Source organism: Vombatus ursinus, unplaced genomic scaffold (genome assembly GCF_900497805.2).
Source record: "Vombatus ursinus unplaced genomic scaffold, bare-nosed wombat genome assembly UNPS02010548.1, whole genome shotgun sequence".
Taxonomy (NCBI): Eukaryota; Metazoa; Chordata; class Mammalia; order Diprotodontia; family Vombatidae; genus Vombatus; species Vombatus ursinus.
Genome location: NW_020950326.1, coordinates 16,069,420 through 16,093,095, shown reverse-complemented (window position 1 = coordinate 16,093,095; position 23,676 = coordinate 16,069,420). Strand labels below are relative to the sequence as shown.

At 33.9% G+C, this 23,676-nt stretch overlaps 1 protein-coding gene across 3 annotated transcripts in view; it reads left to right on the top strand.

Moving 5' to 3' along the window:
• The window catches only part of WDR33 (WD repeat domain 33), a 112,829-nt gene that overhangs the window by 36,215 nt on the left and 52,938 nt on the right, over positions 1-23,676 (top strand). For all 3 annotated transcript variants that reach the window (XM_027854736.1, XM_027854735.1, XM_027854737.1), the window contains exons 2-7: positions 2,358-2,584; positions 11,258-11,326; positions 12,600-12,704; positions 14,534-14,629; positions 14,827-14,978; positions 16,727-16,824. In XM_027854736.1, the coding sequence (XP_027710537.1) occupies positions 2,381-2,584; positions 11,258-11,326; positions 12,600-12,704; positions 14,534-14,629; positions 14,827-14,978; positions 16,727-16,824 (724 nt within the window). In that variant the 5' untranslated portion in view covers positions 2,358-2,380. The remainder of the gene's footprint in view (positions 1-2,357; positions 2,585-11,257; positions 11,327-12,599; positions 12,705-14,533; positions 14,630-14,826; positions 14,979-16,726; positions 16,825-23,676) is intronic.

Genomic DNA, 23,676 nt, shown 5'->3' with positions numbered 1-23,676 from the left:
CTCTTTTTTCTTATTTTTATTTGTATTTTTTTTTTTATTTTTAGGCAATTGGGGTTAAGTGACTTGCCCAGGGTCACACAGTTAGCAAATGTCAAGTGTTTGGTCTGAGGCTGGATTTGTCTCTTTTTTCTTTGTACTTTTCCTTCAAACATACTCCTTTTCTGAAATTTTTTATTTGTCACGAGGGCAAAACTGTCGTAATACCCAGGTCAGAACCTTAACTTCTCATTTTGAGATCATCTTATTCCAGTTTTCTTTAATACTTCAATGAATCCCTGATCTCATAGTTGTGGGCATTTCCCCCAAAGATGCAGAACACAACGCATCCATGTCTCCCCATTTTCTCTGACTCTTGACCCTGTCCTTCCATAAATCTTCTAGTAGGTATTCCTCCCAATGTGGTAGGGGCCTTCCTCTAGATTTCTTGAAGTGCTCCTTAGGTTTGTAGTTTATTCTCAGGAGTTGAAATAACAAAGGCAGACCTGAAGTCAGTTAGGAGTTGACAACTTGGCACAACCTTAGTTGTTTGTTCCATTCATTTCCCTCATTTCAGGTTGCATAGATATACTAGTGGGACCCACAAGTGGTACACTATCTCTTCTTCTAACTATGTAATTGGCTCATATTTTTCTTGAGTCAAATATGTCTTTGGTAACAATTTGACTTGAGCATTTCTTCATTGTAATGTGCTCGCTCATGTTCTATGTGTGTCTCTGCATTATCTTTTTAATGAACCTTCACTTTAATTCTTTGACAGTTTGAGATATTTTATCCTTAACATGCATATAGCATCACTGGAAGATTATCATTTAACTGGGGGCCTGATTTTTTTTTAATTGTATGACCTAAAATATTAAAGATCACATCTCTTTTGAATTTTTATTGTGGAATATGATGTGAAGATGTTCTACACCTAATTTTTGCCAGTCTGCCTTTCCAGTTTTCCTAGCAATTCTTGTCATACAGCTAGTTTTTTTCCCCAGGTACTTTATATTGAATTAAACTATCTCTGATTTTTCTTTGTTTAGTGGGGTTCATTGATCATCTTTTTCTTTTTTAAAATCAATACCAAATGGTTTTGGTAACTATTGTTTTATAATGTCCGGAAGAGTTATTTTATTTCTCTTGACAGTTTAGACCTTTTGTTCTTCCACATGAAAGTTTTTATTTTGTCTGTCTCTGTAAAATGTTCCTATGGTTTGACATTCTTCCAAATTAACTTTTCATCATATTGGTACAGTCTTGCATCAGTACTAAATATTTGTCCAACTATTTAAGTGTTTTGTTATTGTATTTATATAATTATTTAAGCTTTGGTGGATTGACTCATATATTTTACGAATTTCTGTACCTCAGATGCTCTTTTTAAAAAATGCCATTTCTACTTGCTCATGTAGTGCATAAAAATTATATTAGCTTCTAAATGTAATAGTTTCATTGTTACTAATGATGAAAAGTTTGTTACGAAAATCTTTCCTATCTCAGTCTTAAACCAAAAAAAAGTTTACTTAATATTTTTTAACTAGCCTTGCAAAGACTCAGTATTGAATGTTATATAAATTTGAATATAATTGTAGTATTGGTAAAAATAATTTAGATTTAATAGAAAAGCATTGAAGCTAAAAAAAATTGCGTTTTACTATTGCCCAAATATTTTTTAAGATTTTTAGATTTTGGGTTAATATTAATTTATATTATCTTCTGCCATGTAATTCCAAATCTTACCATTGGTTTTTAATAACAGTTTTCTGAGGTAATGTCCACAATTTGTTTATCTTATTTTGGTCATATTGAAGCCAGGAGATGAAAACTCACATTTTTTAATTATTCCTATGTTCCCCATATTTTGTTCCTGTGTTTGTTTGTTTGTTTGTTTTTTTGGCAATTGGGGTTAAGTGACTTGCCTAGGGTCACACAGCTAGTTAGTGTGTGTCAAGTGTTTGGTCTGAGGCCTGATTTGAACATAGGTCCTCCTGATTTCAGGGCTGGTGCTCTATCCACTGTGCCACCTAGCTGCCTCCAAAATGTTGATGATTCTTAAAGGCCTTCTACCACTCTTCTTTCCCCCCACTTATATCAGAGGCTCTTTTAAAAAACTGCAATATTCTTTCGCCCTCATTGTGGAATCTAACAATAAATCTTGCCTAGGGATAGTTTGGGGGGCTACCCTCATTTGAATAACATGACTGTGTAGCCTCAGTTTCAGTTAATTTCTGCATTAGATTGATGGAAAAATAAAAATTTCTTCAGTTTTGAAAATGTGAAGCAGTCATTGACTACATGTTTTTAAAATCTTTTCTGAGACCATACTTTGCTATGTTTATATTAAAAGAAATTTTTCTTTAAATTTCTTTCAGTATCCTAGAAGGAAAACATCACCATGGCTACAGAAATTGGTTCTCCACCTCGTTTTTTCCATATGCCACGGTTCCAGCACCAGGCACCGAGGCAGCTCTTTTACAAACGACCAGACTTTGCGCAGCAGCAGGCGATGCAGCAGCTCACATTTGATGGAAAACGAATGAGAAAGGCTGTGAACCGGAAGACAATAGACTACAATCCCTCTGTGATCAAATATTTGGAGGTAAGTTCAGTTAATAAACCATATAAGAAATGTAGCTGCATTTATTTGTTTCTTGCTGCAGAGATTGTACTTCAGATAAATTCCTAAAACTGTACTCAATTACCTATGACTGTATTAATCAATTGACTCTTGTTTTTCTCCTCCCTGAAATGAATAAGGTTGTGCAGCCTATGCTGAGTTTTGTTTAGAGTAAGGTGGGATGCTATCCCACCTTTTATGAGAAGGCCATGAAATCACACTTTTCTTACTTTAAGTACCAATGTGTAGCTAATTCAAAAATAATTTATGGACTGTGGGAAATGCTTGATTTGTTTCTTCAATAAAAACATGTTTTTCATGTGGAAATTCATTGCAGTTCAAGTAGGAACTTGAATCATCTTGTAATTTTGTAAATATTCTTAGAACCTCCTCATTTCAGTTCTTTATTACTCAGTGCTGGGAATAACCTTATCTTTAATACTAAAGCAGCTCCAGTTTAAACATAGTCCAACTACTCCCTCTGATTTTTTGGTGTGCCTAGCTTACATCTTAGAGGCTTTAGTAGTGAATTCTTTCCATTTAAAGGCTAGAGGTATGCTTTGTCTAATGTCATTGAATGGCTCCTTCAGAACATTAGGTGAAATAATATCGTGGGGTTGGGTCTATTGTTTACGCATATGGTTTTGTGTTATGGACAATCAACCCATGACGATATAACAGTTATAACATAGTATACAGTATAACGTAGTTCCATGGCATTGTGGTTGAGCTCGGGTTATAATTTACTTAAAAAAAAAATACTGATGGTGTTGTAAACTAATGTGGCCATGAGAATGTTATTCAGGCTATGTCTGTTTTAAAGGGTTCAACAAAATATTATATAACAGAAGAAGTGATGATGTTAAAGCTCTAAGATGTTTCTTATTTATCTCTTTATATTATTTCTTTCTTAGTAATAGTTCTTTGAATGAATGATGAAATTGCAAGCAAGATAGTTTTACATTGGAATAATCTTCATACAGATATTTAAGGATTGAGGAACATAGTTCTACATTTCCTATCTTCATAAATCAAATTAGGGAAATATTTTATCTTTTAAAAAGATGATTGCCATTTATTTACTTTTGTTGTTAGTATTTTTGGGGGGAGATGTTAAAAGAGGACATCTATATTTTGGCATTGAGAGGTTGCTGTATATTAATACAGCATGAACATCTAACAGTATGATCATAGGAGTTTAGATGTAGAGCCAGAGGGACCCAGGAGAACGTCTAGTTTATTCCTCTAATTTTATAAATGAGGAAATAGCCTCAAGAAGGTTGTGACTCCTCCCAAAGTTGCACAGGTAGTATACATCAGAAGCAGTATTTGGATTCACTTCCTTTGACCTTGGAACCAGTACTCTTTATACTATACCACACTGCATTCCAATATTTCAGATAAATCCAGTTTTCAATTGGTGATGGCCTTATATTCTGTTCTAGCAGTTATAAACCTGACAAATATGTGACTAGAAGTAACTACCAGTTTTAAAGAGTTTTGACAGGCACCCAAACAGTGGTTGTGGTATAACTGCTGCATTTGAGATTAACAGCATTAATCTGCAGTTTTTAGATGTTCAAATTTTCCATAGGATAAAAAAGTTAAAGTAATGTATTTGTTTTATTGTTTAGATCCAAAAGCACTTGATAAATTCATTCAAAGTTAGCAAGAGCAGTTTATGACATAGAGGAAAGAACAGTGAAACTTGAAATCGAGAAAGACCTGGTTCAAAGCTTGACTCCAACATTTATTAATTGTGTGGCCTCTATGAAGTCACCTAACTTCTTTTAGTTTCCTCATCTTATAAAAAGAAAGAATGCTTTTAGTCCTTAAAGGGTTGTTGTGAAATTCACATGAAATAATGAATGTACTATCCTGTGCTTTATAAATGTTAAAGCACTATATAAATTGACTTCAGTCCAATAAGTCATTTTGGTTTCTTTCTTGAATCATAGAACCAGACTGAAATGGTTATGTAATCTTATCAATTTTAATGGTTCCTCTACTATTACACATTGCAGCCTTTCATTTGTGACTCTTGTCTATGCTCTCTCATATAGTTAACATAGACCGTGGCATGCTGGAGGTCGTCTTCACTTTCTTTTAGTTTCTTGATCATACCACTAAAAGTGGCACACAGTTTGGTCACGTATCTCTTTATTTTTGCCAGGCGATCAGCTCATCTTCTTTTTAGATGTACATTTATCTAAGCATGTCCTTTAGTTCATTTACTTTATTCCATGTGATGTATTGCAGCCTGCTGTCACCAACCTTGCATATTTTGAGTCTCATTTTTATTTCTTCAGAGATTGTAGTTTTTCATACTTTATGGTTTTATAACAACACTGATAGAAATCTGATACTTAAAAGGTGGGGCTTTTGTTTTTAAGAGATGTTGGAGGCCATTGAATAAGTTTTGCTGCTGGTACTCTATATATATGTGGCCTTGGGCAAATCCTCAGTAAGACTCATATCACTAAATTAAAGAAGTTGGATGAGATGACTCCTAGGATTGGCCCTTAGGGGTTCTTCTGGCTTTGAAACTGTGATCTTACTGACTGGTAAATTCCATTTCTGGATAATAAAAATTTAAAGAGGTGATGGTTAAATTGTCAGTGATTTTTGAGAAATCAAAGAGAAATGCTTTGGAAATGAAAACAGGTACTATTGTACTAGTTTTCAAAAAGAAGAAGTTGGATTTAACAATTCCATTCCACAGATATTTATTGAGTACCTCTTATATGCATGACACTGTTTGGCATTAAAGACACAAAGACAAAAGATTATTGTCTTCAAGAAGCTAATATTCTGATGGGGATAGAATACCACATTTCAAGTTAGAAGCCAGTGAGCTTGTTTATCAATACTTAGGCAAAATTATGGGGTCCTTTATTAAAGGGATAGTTTGTGAGCACTTAGAGAAGTGCTAACTCTAATCCAAAATAGGCTCATGAAAAACAAATCATAAGAGGCTAGCTTTATTTCCTTTTTAATAAACTTACTGGTAAATCAGATAACCAAAGTATACATTAAACTTTAACTCTCTTATGGAAAAGACAGATACAGACCATATGACAATATATTTATACAGATCTGGAACTCAGTGAATAACTAGAGTTACGTAGACATGATAGTATACTTCCTCTGTTCTCTGCCACTTTCTACATTAAGTTCTGGACCACATTTCAGGAAATAAATTGTTAAATATAAAGAGTAATCAACTTGTTGGCAAAACTTATAACCATTCTATAAGAAAATCAGTTGAAAGAACAGGAGATGTTTAACCCTAAGAAAATAAGATTGGGAAATACTACTGTAGTCTTTGAATGTTTGGAGGACTGTCACGTGGAAGAAAATCACAGAGAACAAACCTAGAACCAACGAAAGTTGCCATAAGTAGGATTTTTACTAAATATAAAATTTCCTAACAATTGAAACTGTCTAAAAAGCAGTGAGCTGTCATGATAGACAGTGAATCTCTGTTACTCATGGTCTTCAAATGACTATTTGTCAGGAATACTATAAAGGGGTTTCCTAGTCAGGTAGCTTACTCTGAGGTTCTGTCCTTGTAAAGAATGAAATCAGAAAGATACAGGGTATGAACAAAATTCTGTCTTGACCTGAAGGTATAGGAGGTACAACTACTTTATAAAACCTTGGTAAAAGACCCAACTAAGCCAGATCTTTCAGAACACTTAAGGAGAAAAATGGGAAAATCATAAAATGGAAAAAAAATCTATAATTTTTTCTTGATATCTTTTGTCTTTATATTGCCTAAATTTCTGCTTTTATTTCTTTTCCCCTCTCCTGGAGAGCTATCCTGTATAACAACGAATATCTTTAAAAATAAAAAAGAAGAAGGAAAGAAAAAATCTGCAAAACTAAACAATACATTGGAAAAATCTAAAAATATATATAACATTTCACACCTGTGGGCCTCCCATCTCATCTCTCTTTTTTGGTTTCATGCTTGGTCTTTGTAAATTTTGCAGCATTCACTTTTGATTATTTTATGGTTGTTTTTTCCATGTGCATTTTTGGTGGTCATTGTGTATTATTTTCCTTGGATCTCCTTACTTCATTCTGCCTCAGTGCATGCCTTTCCATGCTTGTCTGTATTCATATTTATTGTTTCTTAACATATAACATGCATAATCTTTCATATATATAGTTTATATAATATAAATCATTACATTTATGTACCACATTTGTTTTGCCATTCCCTAGTGGATGAGCATCTACTTTGTTTTCATTTTCTTGTTTCTGTAGAGAGTGCTGCTATACATTACCATTTCTAGGTCTGTATCCCAAAGAGAGCATAAAAACAGGAAAAGGACCCACATGTACAAAAATATTTATAGCAGCTCTTTTTTGGGATGGGGGGGATGAGGCAGTTGGGGTTAGGTGACTTGACCAGGGTCACATAGCTAGTAAGTGTCAAGTGTCTAGTCTGGGGCTGTATTTGAATTCAGGTCCTCCTGACTCCAGGCCCGGTGCTTTATCAATTGTGCCGCTTAGCTGCCCAAACAGCAGCTCTTTTGGTGGTGGCAAAGAATTGGAAATTGAGGGGTTGCCCATCAATTGGGGAATGGATAAACAAGTTGTGTATGAATGTAATGGAATACTATTGTGCTATAAGAAATGATGAGCAGGTGGATTTCAGAAAAACCTGGAAAGACATGTATGGACTGATGCTGAGTGAAATGAACAGAACCAGGAGAACATTGTACACAGTAATAGCCACATTGTGCGATGACTGACCTGGATAGACTTAACTTTCCTCAGCAGTGCAAGGATCTAAGACAGCTCCAAAAGATCACGATGGAAAATGCTATCCACATCCAGAGAAAGAACTTTGGAGTCTGAATGCAGATGGAAGCATACATACTATTTACTCTCCTTGTCTTTTGTTGTTTTGTTTCTTCTTTCTCATCGTTCTTCCCATTAGTTCTCATTCTTCTTTACATCATGATTAATGTGAAAATATGTTTAATATGAATGTATAAGTACAGCCTGTATCAGATTGCATGACATCTTGAGGAGGGGCGAAGGAGAGGGAGGGGGAGAAAATTTAAAACTCAAGATCTTATGGAAGTGAATGTTGAAAACTAAAAAGAAATTAATTTAAAAAAGAAAGTGCTGCTATAAATATGATGATAGGTATAGAGACATAGGTATAGAGACATTTCTTCTTAGCAGTGACTTCCTTTCTCCTCTTTATGTACATCATTCTCCTTGGTTGAGGAAACAGAAGTAATAATGGAGTAGACGAGCACTCTTGCATCATCAGTTTTCTTCACCTTTAACCTAAACAATAGTGGCCCTTGATTCTTTAGTGTAGTGTTCCAGGATTTGCAACATCAACAGGAGAATATTGGTGTTAAAGATAGTGAGGGGTGTGCACGTGCGTGTGTGTGTGTGTGTGTGTGTGTGTGTAAATAGATTGGGATGGTCTATGCAATTTTCCAAATACAACCCAACCTTCTCTTTTCTTCCTTTTCAGTTCTGGGTCCAGTTTACTGCCCTTCAGCAAATTCTATTTTAGCTAAATTTACTAATATACTATACACTAACTGTGTGTCATAGAAATTTTTTATTAATTTGGTATTTTACTTTATAATTGTTAGGACATTCTTTTTTGAGGAAGGACCTTCACAATTTTAAAAACCCTGTCTACTTTTTCAGTCTTCTTATACTTTAACCCTCTCCACAAAGCCTAGAATCCAGCTTTACTATCTTACCTGCTTTTCTTAAAATATATGCCTCTGCCTTCTCACATCTACCTCCTGTCATCCCTGACTTTATTAAAAACTCAGTTCACATTTCACTTTATATGAGGCCTTTCACTGTATTCAACCCTCTCTTGTTCCCCAACTGCTATGCTAATGCCTTCCCTTTGAGATTATTTGTAATTTTTCCTTACATATTTCTTATGTACATGGTTTACATTTTGTTTTTCCCCATTAGAATGTGAGCTCCTTGAGCGCAGGGACTGTTTCTGTTTTTATTTATATCCTTAGTACTTAACACAATGCATGGCACGTAAAAGTACTTAATAAATGCTTGTTGACTGAATGAGGAATTTTGTCTTAGAGACCTTTTATTATTCTGGGGCTGGAATCAATCAACATTATATCATCTGCAGATAGTGACATCTGCATGACCTTGGGCTTTGTATGAAATCTTTCTTTTATTTGGACCTCATATAAGACATAATCCTTGACAGTGGCAAATTATGAAATGTTTTTATACGACTAAAATAAAACAATACTGAATAGGTTTTTACTCTTCAGTTTTTCTTCCAAATCAAGAAACATTTGTCAGGTTCTTGCTATGTGCTGACTATGTAGTAGAGCTGCAAGAATAATAAAAGGTGGGGAAAAAATAGTCTATTGTGGGAATACAGTATTTTCAAAAATCAGTAAGTAACACGTATTTACCAAGTACATAACTTTTTCTTTTTTACTAACTTCCTAATATTAAAAATAAAATATTAAAACAACCTAGCATTTCAATTTTTTATATTCTAACATTTTGCATATCTTTGATTTCCTAATAAAAATCAAGAACATTCCCATAGTTTATGTTTTAATAGCTTTTAACCAATATCATGTCTTTTTACATTGCCTAGACCTCCTCCCTCTTATTTTTGGAGATGCATATGTACAATAAATATGGTAATACAAATTAATTCATTGATAAGCAGTATATGCTTTTTGTGGGTGAAATGATTTTCCCAGAGAGCAGTACAGAAACTCACTTTGTTATTCATCACTGTATGATATGTTCAGATATCTACTATGTCTGTAATGAGTGAAAAGTAGTAAAATTTTAGTAGTCCACATTCTTCAGCCGAAAAGGGGAATTGGATTAGGTATGGGGTGGTAGACATTTGAGAGCATGGTAGAAAAAGAAGTCGAGCAAGTCAAGCAAAGCCCAGAAAAGAATCAAGGTATGAATGTGACTGGTCTGGCACTTTCCTTGAATTGGAGGTTCCCTGTGGACTGGACAATTTGAGGAAGGGGCCATAGGACCTCTTCAAATCTCAAGGGACTACCACCTTCAATATGTTACTCTTTTAATGTAACATAGTTCTAAAAATGGGCTCTTTGAATGGTCTGTGGCAGCAGCATTTAAAAATCCATGAAATGGCACATCTAATCAGAGAAGATAATGTAATCATACAGGTAAGTTATTAAATTCCTTTTTTCAGAGCAGGAAGTTAAGATAGTGAAGTAAGATAAAGACTATTGTGAAGGGCAATGTTGGGTAATGGAAAGCGCTTGGGAAGACTATAGGAACGGGCAGCTAGGTGGTGCAGTGGATAGAGCTCTGGCCTTGCAGTCAGGAGGATCTGAGTTCAAATGTAACCTCAGACGCTTGACACTTTGTTGTGTGATCCTGGCCTAGTCACTTTACCCCAGTTGCCTCAGCACAAAAAAAAAAAAAAAAGACTATAGGAACTTGAATTCGTTAACCATGTCGACTCAGGCAATTTACAGAATTATTTTGGAGCTCATTTACCTCATCTGCATAATGATGGAATTGGACTAGAATTCAGAGGTGGGGAACCTGCGGCCTCAAGGCCACAGGTGTGGCCCTTTGACTGAATCCAAACTTTACTGAACAAGTCCTCTTTAAATAATTTAAAGATTTGTTCTATAAAACTTGGATCAAAAGGCTACACTCAAGGACTGAGAAGGCCAAATGTAGTCTAGTGACCACCCCTGGTCACTAGATGATATCCAGAGTCTTTTGTAGTTCTAAATTACTACAATTGTAGATTAATTCTTCTAGGAAGGTTGAAGTAGTTGGATTGAAATATTGCAGAAATGCCAAAGGACATAGATAAGTTAATGAAAATGAGTTTTTGAATGTGAGAAAAACTCAAGTGTGAAGGCTGTTTAAGCTATTGCTGATAGATAGTTTTGTAAGGAACTCATTTTTCTGTTGATTGTTCTGTCCATCACTTTTGTGAGAGAAAAATAAGACAAAATTTAATGAAAAAAGCATATTTCAGAGTATAGCTTTGTGTCAGAACAAATTCATTGTCTTAACTTCTATAAACTGTATCATAGTTGATCAAAATGAAGACCCTGAGTCATCAAGAAAAGGTGATTTTGTTCAACATTCTCTTTACTATTGTAGAAATATAGAACATTTTAGAAAGGCCTTTTTAAAATTTAAAAGGGTAGAATTGAAGCATAGTACCCAAAGAGTTACACTTTTAATAGTCACCAAGAATTCTTTCCCTCTACCCTACAAGGAGAAAACATATCAAACTTACTCATCTTTGTACTTAGTTATGTTGTTATTGTATTTCATTGTTATAAAGCATCAAAAGAACAAACCCTCAATAATTTATTGCAAGTTATACGTATAACATTTGCTTTTTTCAAATTAAATTAATTTTTAAAAGCACAAATCCTCTTTAAATCTTGACTTTGATCTTTAAGTGCTTGTATTCTCTTGGCCTTGATAGATTATACAGTCTTCAAAAGTTTCCTTTACTTAGGAATTTCACAATATTCACTGTGCAGTCTCAATCCTGTTTTTTTCTCCTACTATTACATATCCTTTTATTTTGCTCATGACTCATTGGAGTATAAAAGTGAATATAATCAATTTTTTATTTTTTTAAACAAACTATAGAACAGAGTGTGGCAGAGAGACCAACGAGATATGCGGGCAATCCAACCTGATGCAGGATATTATAATGATGTAAGTATTAGTTTGTCAGAATCATATAATAAAGCATCCTTTTTTGAATGGTTTGATGAATCGATGATACTCTGAGCTTTGAATTCAGGTACCCTAAGAAATAAAGCTTCTCATTTTTCCTCTATTCTGGAGACCAGTTTAGAACTGTGCCCAAAGGGTTATAAAATTGCACACCCTTTGATCCAGGAATACCACTATTAGGTCTGTATCCCAAAGAGATTTAAAAAATAAGAGGAGAGAGGGAGGACCTATTTATACAAAAATATTTATATCAGCTCTTTTTTGTAGTGGCAAAGAATTGGAAATTGAGGGGATGCCCATCTATTGGGAAATGGCAAAACAAGTTGTGGTATATCATTGTAATGGAATATTACTGTGCTGTAAGAATAATGAGCAGGGGGGTATCGGAAAAACCTGGAAAGACTTATATGAACTGATGCAAAGTAAAATGAGCAGAGTCAATAGAACATTATACATAGTAACAGCAATGCTGTACTATGATGAACTGTGAATGACTTAGCTATTAGCTTTCTCAGCAATACAGTGATCCAAGACAGTTCTAAAGGACTCATGAGGAAAAATGATATCCACCTCTAGAGAATGAACTGATTATGTGTGAATGCAGACTGAAGCATACTATTTTTTACTTTCTGTATTTGTTTCATGTTTTTTTTTTCTTTTTGGTCTGTTTTTTTAAAACATGAGTAATATGTATTGTTTTGCATAATTGAACATATATAACATCAAATTGCTTACTGTTTCAGGGAGGGAGAAAACTTGGAACTCAGAATTTAAAAAAAAGTTGTTAATTGTCTTTACGTGTAACTGAGGGAAAATAATATTTTTAAAAATAATGTTCCTCAGGTATTCTTAAGTATGAAAGATATAGTTATTCCTTGTCAGATCTTATCATGAAAAGATCAGATGGTGTTTCAAGAGATATGTAATGTGAAAATTATATTGAAATTTGTTTTTCCAGAACACTTTAGGGTATGCTAGCTTTCTTGCTGTTAAAAAAAGAATTAAATAAGATTCAGAGATTTTAATTTTTTACCATAAATTTGTGTATTATTGATGGACTTTTATGCCTTTATTTCTTAATCTGTTTAATAACTTACTCCTAATTCAGGAGACTGTTTGTTGTAGTATCGTATCGTGCTCTGTGTAAATGCTTTAAAGAAAAATAGCAAAGATTACTATTATTGCTACTTCATTTACTAGAATTGTAATGCTTATTTTGTTCCATACTCTTAACTGCTTTCTTCTTTTGTAGCTGGTTCCACCTATAGGAATGCTGAATAATCCTATGAACGCAGTAACAACCAAATTTGTTCGGACATCTACCAATAAAGTTAAATGTCCAGTGTTTGTTGTTAGGGTGAGTATTCTTTTAGATCTTTTTGGGAACTAATCTTAATCCGGACATTCCAATTTATAGTATAGATAAAATGAGGGAATTGCTCATTAGATAAAACTTTAAAACGTATTCCTGAGGCTCTGGGTCTGCTTACCTTCTTTATTGCGTATTTAATACTCTACCAAACTGCTACTCTAGGCTAGTTTTTGTTAAATTATAAGTTTACAGATAAATCATTGGAGGTCAAAATTAATGAGTTGCCTTGCTTGGAGGGTGTGGATTATCCCATCTTTCATGTCTATTTGTTGTGCATTGTAGGATATACATTCTTTTCTGGCCTCTTTCTTCATGTTGGTAGGATATATATGAGTCACCTACTGTTACTTATTTTACCAGGCCTCAGACTTTGTCTTCATAAGTATTTTAGTTATTTGGCTTTGAGGTATCTGGCAGTCTTGACTATCTGGTATGGTTGTGAACCTTGGAGTATGTAAGGAAAATGTCTCCACATATGAACAGTAACATAAAAAAGCTTAGTTATGCTGAAGGATTTCCTTGATGTCTTGATTGGTCTTTTTTGCCAGCAAAAAGGAAAGGAAAGAGGATTCATTTGCTTGTATGTTGTGTTGCCTAAGACGGTGAAATAGAGGGCACTTAACCAGTGAAAGAAAGGGGCACAAATGGAGGCAACACTTTTCAATATTCAATGACCAAAGAGTTGGCAATATAATGCAACAAGAGTGGCAAGAATCAGAACTACTGATGAGAAAAAAGAATTGGCACAACAATATGGAAAGAGAAATACTAATTAAGGAAAGAGGAATACTAATACATAGGCTAGGGAAGGCCAGTTCAAGGCCATAGTACCGTATATACTGCATTCCTTTTGAAGGGATCTATAGATGGAAAAAAAATACCAATTGTAAAAGTTCTGTTGTCAGAGGTCATTTAATATTGGGGCTAAGTAAGCCCGATGTCTGTGCTATGGTTTAGGAAAATACCCATTTTTAAGAGGTAAAAGGAAAAAGAAAACCTGGGGTGATAAATGGTTAAATTTAAAATGCCTAAATTATTTTTCTGTTCTGAAAGATATCATCTCCTGACTGTGCTGGATAGCTCAATTGTTGATCTAGTTGCCATTTCTATTGTTTCTTTACCAAAGTACAATGTTATACTGCTAGTCTAATACTAACTCATCATGAATGTATATTACATGAGCTTAGAGAGCCTTTCCTGAGAATTATGAACTTGTCTAAATTTTGAGTGAATTTATAAATTAGCATAATTTATAATTTTAATATAATTTAATAAATTGGCACTTCATACTGCCCTTTTAATGTTTAATGTTTCTTCCCACATTGGATCACCACTAGTTGTAGAAAATTGTTTTCATACAGTCCTTGAGTTTTCTGGTTACTAACCAAATAAAAATAAGCTATAATGATAGTTTTTGCATTTATTTCTTGGAATATAGGCTCTTTACTGAGACTGGTGTATTTTACATAAACTTATTATGTAACTTGTAAAATAGATTCTTTATATCCTGTTTGTAGATATACAATGCACAGGTGATTTTAAATATATTTGAAATTCATATTTATTCTGTTTCACTGCTTTCTATCCAGTGCATCAGAACTGTTTTAAATGAATAGAATAAAACAGTAGTCTTTAACATAATTTCACGTAACTCTGAAGGAGGTATTTTTAAGCAAAAGCCAAGATTTTCTATTTATATCTGTTAATTGAGAAAGAATGCAAGAAGTTTAAACATTATTCATGAAGCAGTGAAAGTCTAGGGAACTTTGACTTTTTAAAATTTCTTTTTTTTTTTTTTTCTTCCTCTTCCCCAGTGGACTCCTGAAGGGAGACGGTTGGTTACTGGGGCTTCTAGTGGAGAGTTTACCCTGTGGAATGGACTCACTTTCAATTTTGAAACAATATTACAGGTAACTGTATTCATCAGACGGCGGTCCCATTCTCTTGGACTATAAAGAATGTGGAGTATTTTCATTTTACATAATTATAAAACATAGATCAAGACTAATCGTTGCTGTAACTCAGAATCACATTATGTGCTCCTTTAGGTCTTGTAGATTAGATAAGCTTTGAAGAAATATCTGACAAATATTTTGTTAATCCACAGGCTCACGATAGCCCAGTGAGGGCCATGACCTGGTCACACAATGACATGTGGATGCTGACGGCAGACCACGGGGGATATGTGAAATATTGGCAGTCCAACATGAACAACGTCAAGATGTTCCAGGCACATAAGGAGGCGATTAGAGAGGCCAGGTTTATACACAATATACCATTTTCTGTAGTTCCTATTGTCATGGTTAGACTGATCTCTAAATGTATGCTGGGTGCAGAGATGCATGGGCTCTGTCAGATTCTGGGAAACTTTGTGCACCCTAGAAACACAATATTTTCCTTTGTTTCCACATACTCACCATTTTGCTGGCACCTTTCTGAAGTAGTATTGTCCCAGTATCCGCCTCTGCAATATGTTAGAGATGTATTGTCTGCCGCATTTTGCACTGGTATTCTTTTCTTCATATATATGGTTTACAATGTATTTAAGTTATTCCTTTTTTATGCTCATTGTGTAAGACAAGAATATTTCATTCCAAATAAAGAATTCAGACTTTAATAATCCAAATGAATAAAATATAAAGCCTGCAGAAATAAAACACCTACATAGTTCTCACAAATACAAGAAAAAGGCTTAAGTGAAGAACTGGTTGGCTTGGTTATTCCAAGACTTCAGATAAGAAGTATTAGTACTAAAAACCCTTACAGATAAACTCTCTGGTTGTGAAAAACATTAAAGGATTAATGAATGGGTTCTTCAAGCTTTGAAATTGTAAGAAGCAACCATGACAAGAAGACTGTAGGACATTTCTCCTGATTCACTGTTGATACATCAGTTATGAAAGTGTATTTTTTAAATAGAGTTTAAAGTGATATTTTCAGCAAGCTGTTAAACATAATCTTTCAGTATGTACAGTAAACTGAAGAAATGTTTCATATCTGAATCTGAAGAATTGCTGCAGCCTCAGAATAAAGCTATGCAGCATTCCTTTAGGTTGGTGCGGCCCCTGTGTGGTAGAAGGTTGACATTGTTACAAAAACACCACCCACAGCAATCACTCTTCTTCCTTTTGTGTCTTATGGAATAGTCAGATAAATGTACCTGTGCTTAACTGTCTGGTTTAGTGTCACCCATACACTGAATTGCTACATCAGTCCCCCTTAGTTATAACAGTAATGCTTTTGAAATGAATTAGTGAAATTTGGTAACCTTTAACTGCATTGAAAAGGAAGTGACTGCCTTTCATTTGCAGGGGTTAGTTTCCTGTTTCCCTGTAGTTACACCATAGGAAGCAGCTTCTATGGGGTTTTCTAGGAAGGAAATGGGGAAATTCTTCGTACAAACATATTCAAATGAGTTAGAAACATTTTACATAGGACTCTTTAGCAAACACTGTACAACTGTCTTCCTACCTCTACTTGTATTTTTTCCATAAAGACATACTGAGCATTGTTCCTACATGTTTCACAGTGGCATGTTTTCAGAAATATTGCCAACTATATAATTAATTTAGTTCACCTGTTCTTCAGTTTCTCTTTGTGTCTTTCGGTGTCTTACCCCTGACCCTCACTTCTTAATTCCCCCTGCCCCCCTTTCCCCTCCCCTCCTCTGTCCTTTGTTTTTCTTGCTGGCACCAAAGGACAAATCTATATTTTGGGAATGTATGCAAAATTAATGTTAAGAGTAAATCATTAGGTCACTTTTTAAAATAAATTCTCGGAATAGAGGATTGAATACTAGGAAGCAGGAATAAATACTCTGCTGAGTTCATCTTTTGATGAAATGTGCCTTTCAGCTGGAACCATTCTCCAAGGGCACCATTGTTGGATACTTTCGCTTTCATCCTGTTTATAACGCCATACAGTATTTTATTTTGCCCTGTCTGAGAAGCGCAGATAATCTGTTAAATGCTGACTTCTTTCCCCTGCTGTGTGTCTTCATGTAACAGTTTCTCACCCACGGATAATAAATTTGCTACATGCTCTGATGACGGAACTGTTAGAATCTGGGACTTTCTACGTTGCCATGAGGAAAGAATTCTTCGAGGTATGTGTATCAACAGTACTGATTGGAATTATTTAAATAGGGAAGACACTTTTAGCTAAGTAATCACAATACACCAGTACCAACTCTTCTCCATTCTACCTTTAAATCCTTCAACATAATCTTTAAAGAAAGCAGAACTTTCAGTGATCCACAGTTGTTTTAAAGTCCCACTTTCCAGATTTCTAGTATTTTTCCCTTAAAGTTAGTTTGGTCATGGAGTTGAGTACAAGTATGTTTTCACATTAGTTGCCTTTGTATATGCCTCTTATGAAGGGGATCTAATTCCTTCCTGTTTCTTACTTTCAGTGCCATTTTTATTATTAATAAACACTGAATGTCAACATGCGAATGACATTTTTTTCAGATTGCTCACATCCTCATGGCAATAACTTTTAGAAATACTCTACTCACAAATTTTATTGTGTAACAAGTTCCATTAACTACACTTTTTCTTTATTGATGCATAAATTAAAGCAGTTAGTTTTCCATGCACCACCTTTGGGCCACATTCCTCAACTTTGCTTAGTAGTCACTCCTAAGTTATGGAGAGCTCTCTTGAAGCTATAATTTTTTGGTATTTAGAAACTACTGCTAGCTTGTATGAATTACTCTTTTATTTCTGAAATCCCATAATACTTAGGCTTTATATAGACAACAAAGAGGATGGGGTAACATTATTAATAAAGGTAAAAATTAAAGATGAAATTTTTTTCACTGCATTGTGTATATTGTAATAGACAGCTTACACACATTTACACACAGAAACACAAACTGGAGCATATAAGCTATATCTTGTACAAGTTGGTTATAACTCTGGTCCAGAAGTTTTATTTTTTAAGAATATGGCCTGAACTTACTCTGTTTTAATCATGGTCAATAAAAGTACTTCTGCACTCTTAACTCTTGATTCCAGTATACTACAAACTTAAAATCTTTCCCCTGATACATACAATCATGGATAAATAAAAAAAGACTGGACTACAGAAATTGGTGTTCAAGATTTTCATTTCTGGTCATAGTTAACAGTATTAGTGTAACTAACTCCCTTGTGAATAGTTAAAACATAGATCCAGCAATTCCTTTTGTGTATTTCCTCATACAGTTTGAACAAGGGAGAAAGATATTGTTCCTTTTTATCACTGAAATTGTTAGGTTTTACTTTATCTTATTTACAGAATAATAATTCTATAGCTAGAATGAAGACACAATATCTTCAACTTACATATTGTATATACACTTAAGATTATGTAATTGTGAAAATTTTTGACAAAAAAATAATTTTAGACATTATCTAAAAAATTGTGCTCTTTTTGGCCTATACATGACTTGGTCAAAGTCATCAAAATAATTCTTACTGATGTGGTACAATAGAAAGTATGCTGCATTTGGATTTGGAAGACCTGGGTTCAAATCCCAGCTTTGCTATTTAACTAAATTGTTACCTTGGACAAATAAATCACTTATCTTCTTCTCTGTTTCATCACCTGTAAAATGAAGGAATTGGACTGGAGGCCCCAGAGATCCTTTTGAGCTCTAAATCTTATGATCCTCAGATCTTATTAGCTGGGAAGAGAACCCAAATCTCTTGATTCAAAAGTTTTTCCTTTTTTCTTTTGTTTTTTTTTTCCGGTCACCTCCCATCTTTTTTCTTTGTCAGTAGTACTCTTAACTTTCATTTTAAGTACATAAATATAAATGAAACACAAATTTTCCTGTAGTTATGGTTAGGAGAAAATGGGAATGATTTTTCCTTTAAGTGAAACTTGGAATATAAAACTAGATTTGATTTCACTGAGGACTAGAACAGCAGGTGAGAATGATGTACCTATGAACTTCATCAGTGGAAGGAATGGCCCATAGATAACCCTCCATAAATGCAAATCAACAACTAGTCTATGAATTATCTTAAAGAGTTGCTTCTGGCACTAAAGGGATAAGGATCTCTAGGGTATGGATCAGGGAGGCTTGAACTCAGTTCTTTCTGATTCCAACCTGGCACCTTAAACACTATTCCATGCTGCCTTTAATAGAACTATATATATTCTAAAGAAGACTGGCTACCATAATCTCCTTTTTATCCAATGTCTCCAGTTGTTTTTTCTCGAAGTTTGACCCACAAAGTAAGCTCTAAGGAGATTATAAATGTTATTCAGAAATTATATTGTAAGATTTTGTTTTTTATTTATTTCATCCTTCCCAACTTTATTACCGTAAACATTTAAAAATTGATTAAAAGTTAAAAAAGTTAGTTCTGAAGAGATTTTACTTCTAGTGATGATTTCATGATTTACACTTTTATGCCAGATAGATTATATGTATGATGAAGTCAAGGTGTAAGAGTTACCAATTCCAAAGGTTTGGGAAATCACCTTTTTACTTTGTTAGTATCCAAGTAACATGTGCTGGTTTTTGTAATAACAGGTTTTGTATATTATATTATCATGTTTATATTTGAATTTTATGATTTATAAGTCCCTAGCTTTAGATTTGTAAGGGCTCTGTGTTGCAGACATTGATATTGATTGGGACACACAGTTTCATGTTGATTTTTTTTTTTTTTTTTTGGTGCCCATTTTGAATCAGCTTGTACTGATGCAAAAGGAAAGCAAGTTATAGAGGAGAAAATCTTTAGTAATTTTCAGGCTCTTGTATTAATCTAGGCCTTTAAGAAAGAAAAGAACATTGTATATAATTTCTGACATATGAAGTGCCTGGGTTGATCCCTCTGCAGCCAAAAAATGATTTGAAAAAAGAAAAATTTGTTGAACCAATTCTCTTACAAAATGGTACATAGTATCATAAATCAACTCACTGCTCACAGTCATGCAAATCATATTCATTTAATACACATTTATCACTATGTTTCAAAATAATTAATACTGAGGAGAGAACAATATATCAAATGTGTATCTTGAGAAGTAACCATTTGGAAAACTTGAGTCTGAAAGAACTCTTAGCTTATTACTCAATTATGTATTTGATTCTAACCTAAGTAGACCCTTAACTTTAGTAACTTAAAATCAGAACTCTTTATTCAGCAGATATTTATTAGGATTCTGCTTTCTGTTAATTGCTCTGTAGAGTTCAGAATTAATAAGAGAGCCCTTGTCTTCACTGAGCTTTTAATAGTCTGATAGAGGTAAATGGTACATAGATATCTATACCTCAGTACTTACGTGATAATTACCATGTGAGTGGTGCAGACAACATGATGTATGGGTACAAATATCAACCCTTAAATCTATCAGTTTTGTTATCTGAGATGAACAGTAAAAAGGATGGAAGAAACAATATGGAATCTACAGAAAATACTGAAACATCTATAAATTAGCAGAGTTATTAATCTTGTGTACTTTTTGAATCTGAATAACACATTTGTAAAAGAAACATTGTAATATAGAAACATTCAAAGTATATATAACATCGGATTATTAATTATTGAATTTTATGTGTACAAATTAATTTTGTTGATCAAATATCTGAGTAAATAATTTGTGGATTATTTTGGCATAACATGGAATAAGATCATTTGCTTTATGAACCAAATATATGGCACGAGTGCTTAATAAATATTTGTTGTTGAATTAAATTAAGTCTAAAATAGATTTATCAGTAGAAAGCTAAATTTTATATACTTTTCATTTTGTATTCAGCGAGAAATTTAGGAAGGAATTCAGAAGGTTATTTTTTTCTTACCAAACTAAGCTTACAATATTTCTTCCTGGAACACTTTCAAATGAATTCCATATTAAAATTACTGTTTATTCCATGATAAACTTCAATTTCTATCTCAGATTTCAGTCTTAGATATAACTGCCTTGGAGCTAAGGTATAGATGTATAATTTGGGTATATGTTTTAAGTGAGGTCATAGCCACTTTGGAAAATGCTGAGCTCTGTCTGAAATTCATTACTGATTATTTTGTCATGTCATTAATGTGGAGATTTTCTGCATCTGCCCTGATTATAGTCCATGCAGCTTATATTTTTCACTTTAGTCGTAGAGAAGAGGAATTAACAAGCTCCTGTCCATATGGGAAACCGATAAGAATTATTACTGGTATCTTGCTTGCTTTCATATAAATAGATGCTTCCAATATATTTGAAAAGTTTTCTTAAATACTTAAGAGGTACTCTCCCATATAGCTTTTGAGCTCATTGATTGTTAACATTTTTTATGAGTTGTGAAGAGAAATTTAAGATTGACTCATATCCAGATCACTAGGAGTTCTGAATTTATATGTTCAGAAATAATCAGGTTTTACTTTATTATGACCTTTACTGTTTTACAATACCAGTGAATGAAAACACACTTTGGAGAAGAGGGAATATTATGTTGCTCTTTTGATATTTTATTTTGGCTGTTACATTTTTCTGTGCCAAATAAACAAAGTAGGGAATTTTGCATTTCATCCTTTTCCTTACAATAAAAATATTCAATATTTTGTTCTTTCATATTTCTCAAAATGCACAATATCTTTGGAAGTTTACTTTCTATCTCTTGTATGCATAAAAACTAAACTACAAATGCACATTTTACTTAACTCAGCCATTCTTGCCCTTGGATATATGACGTGCTAAAAAAGCGTTCTAATTTTAGATGAGTCAGAACTAAAAAGATATTTAAGAGTGATTACAGTGATAAAACTTACCTTGCTATTTTATTGTGAAATAAAATAACTGATATTTAGGGGAATAAATGGTAGACTTTGAGTAACTCATTTTTTAAAAAATCCTCTTTCATAGAATATTACTCAGAAATAGAATATTGCATAACCTAAAGCAATTCTGAAGGAAAGACTGCCTTTTTTTCTTTCAAATTTTCAGCCAGAAAAGTTTTTTAATTCAGTTTTTAAAAGGTCACCTGAATTGTAGCCTGGGCAATTTGCCATTGTTCTCATTGTTGTAGTTTTGGAGTATTTTATATGTAGATTAATTCTGCTAATTACTTTCACACTTCAAGCTCCCCTGGTGTTTTCTAGGTAATTTTTTGGAAAATGCTAATGCAACCTAAACATATTCCCTGATGAGTTATATATATATGGATTGAGGGCTAAACCGAAATGCTTACCTAAATGCTGGGACTATTCCATGTACTCTGTGTCTTTCCTTTCTCTGCACACTTCTCTTTTTGTCATCATCAATTGACACACAATGTGGAACTCACCTTCTGTGAGCCCTTCTACATCAACCATGCTACTACTGTTGTTGCTGGGTTCAATTCAGTTTAATAAATAGTGCCTCTTGTATGGATTACAGTCTACTTGGGCATACTACAATTATCTGAAGTTCCTAGAACTTTTTATGTAACATGGCTTTCTTTTCTGGTTCCTCTTTTCTTTTTCATAATTAAGTAGTGATATTTTTAAAGACCTAATCCTTACTACTATATTCACAATTGCCTCCATTTCCCCTTCCCTTTCTTCTCATTTATTTTCAGCATTGTGCTTGGGAGTTCCTACTTTTGTGTCACATGGCAGAAGTTCACATCTTTAGGTGTACTGTTGAATATGTAATACAGAATAGGATAGAGAGCTGTCTTTAAAGGCAGAACAATCTGGATTTGAGTCCCACCTCTGACTCATGTAGGCTGTTTGACCCTGGACAAGTTTCTTAACGGTTTTCTAGGCACCTCTTTCTAAGAGTTTTAAGTTGCCAAGTAGGTGCTATGCTGCTTTGGTAAGAGGGAGTTTCCTTACCTGGATTTCACTGTATTTAATGAAATCACAGGGCCAGTCCCAATCTCTTTGCACCATAGAATTCAGAGTGTAGCAAATGTAATAGGTCAAGTGATCTTGGAACCCATGTGTAATCTTTGAGGCATCAAAGAGAACACGTAATGCCAGAAGACTGGAAATGGAAATTCTACCTGACAATTTGAAAAAGGTGAAAAGATGGATTCTGCAAACTGATGAGCAAGATGTAGATTTCTGTCATTAAACAGGGTAATTTAAGTATAACTAGAAAGAGAAAAGAACATTAGTGTCCATTTGGGTTTACTAAACTAATAGAGAATCCCATCAAACAACATTTATTAAGCATTTTCTATGTGCTGAGCATTAAGACTATCTAGACAAAAACACCTGAACAGCCCTTACCCTCAACTCACATTCTGTGGAGAGAGACTATACTAATACATTTACAGAACATATTCATGCAAAATACATTGGGGAAATTGGTTTAATGTAAGAAGTTGTATTTGAGCTGAGCTTTTTAAGGACACCAGGGGTCATAAGAATGGAAACCATTCTAGGCATAGTTGGACAGCCTTTGCAAAGCAAAGAGATGGGATATGTAGTATCACATGTGAGGAACAGCAAGAAGGCAAAATTGGCTAGACCATAAAATGGGGGGTGGAAAATAATGTATAAGAAGGAAAAATGAGTTTAGAACCAGGTTATGAAGGATTGTATATGCTAGAGAAGTTTGTATTTGATCTTAGAGTTAATTGGAAAGCATTAAAGTTTACTGAGCAAGGGAATCAAGTTGTCAGACTTGGCTTTTCTATCATTTTGACAAGTTGAGTGGAGGATGGATTGGGGGAGGAGTGATTCTTAGGCAGGGAGACCAATTAGAAAGCTCTTACAGTAAGTAATCCTGCGAAGAGGAGAGGAGAAGGTCAAACAAGGATGATGCAGAGAAAGAGGCAGATGGGAGAGATCTTGTAGAGGTTAAATTAATAAAGATTTAGGAACTCCATAAATGAGGGAGAGTGAGAAGATGAAGATTATCCTAAGGTTGGGAACCTAGAACTGCAAGGAAAGTAAAATAGGGAAGTTATGAAGGTAGATAATTTTAGTGGGGAGAGGTAATGATTTTAATTTTGAACATAATGTTCTGGATTTAATCAAAG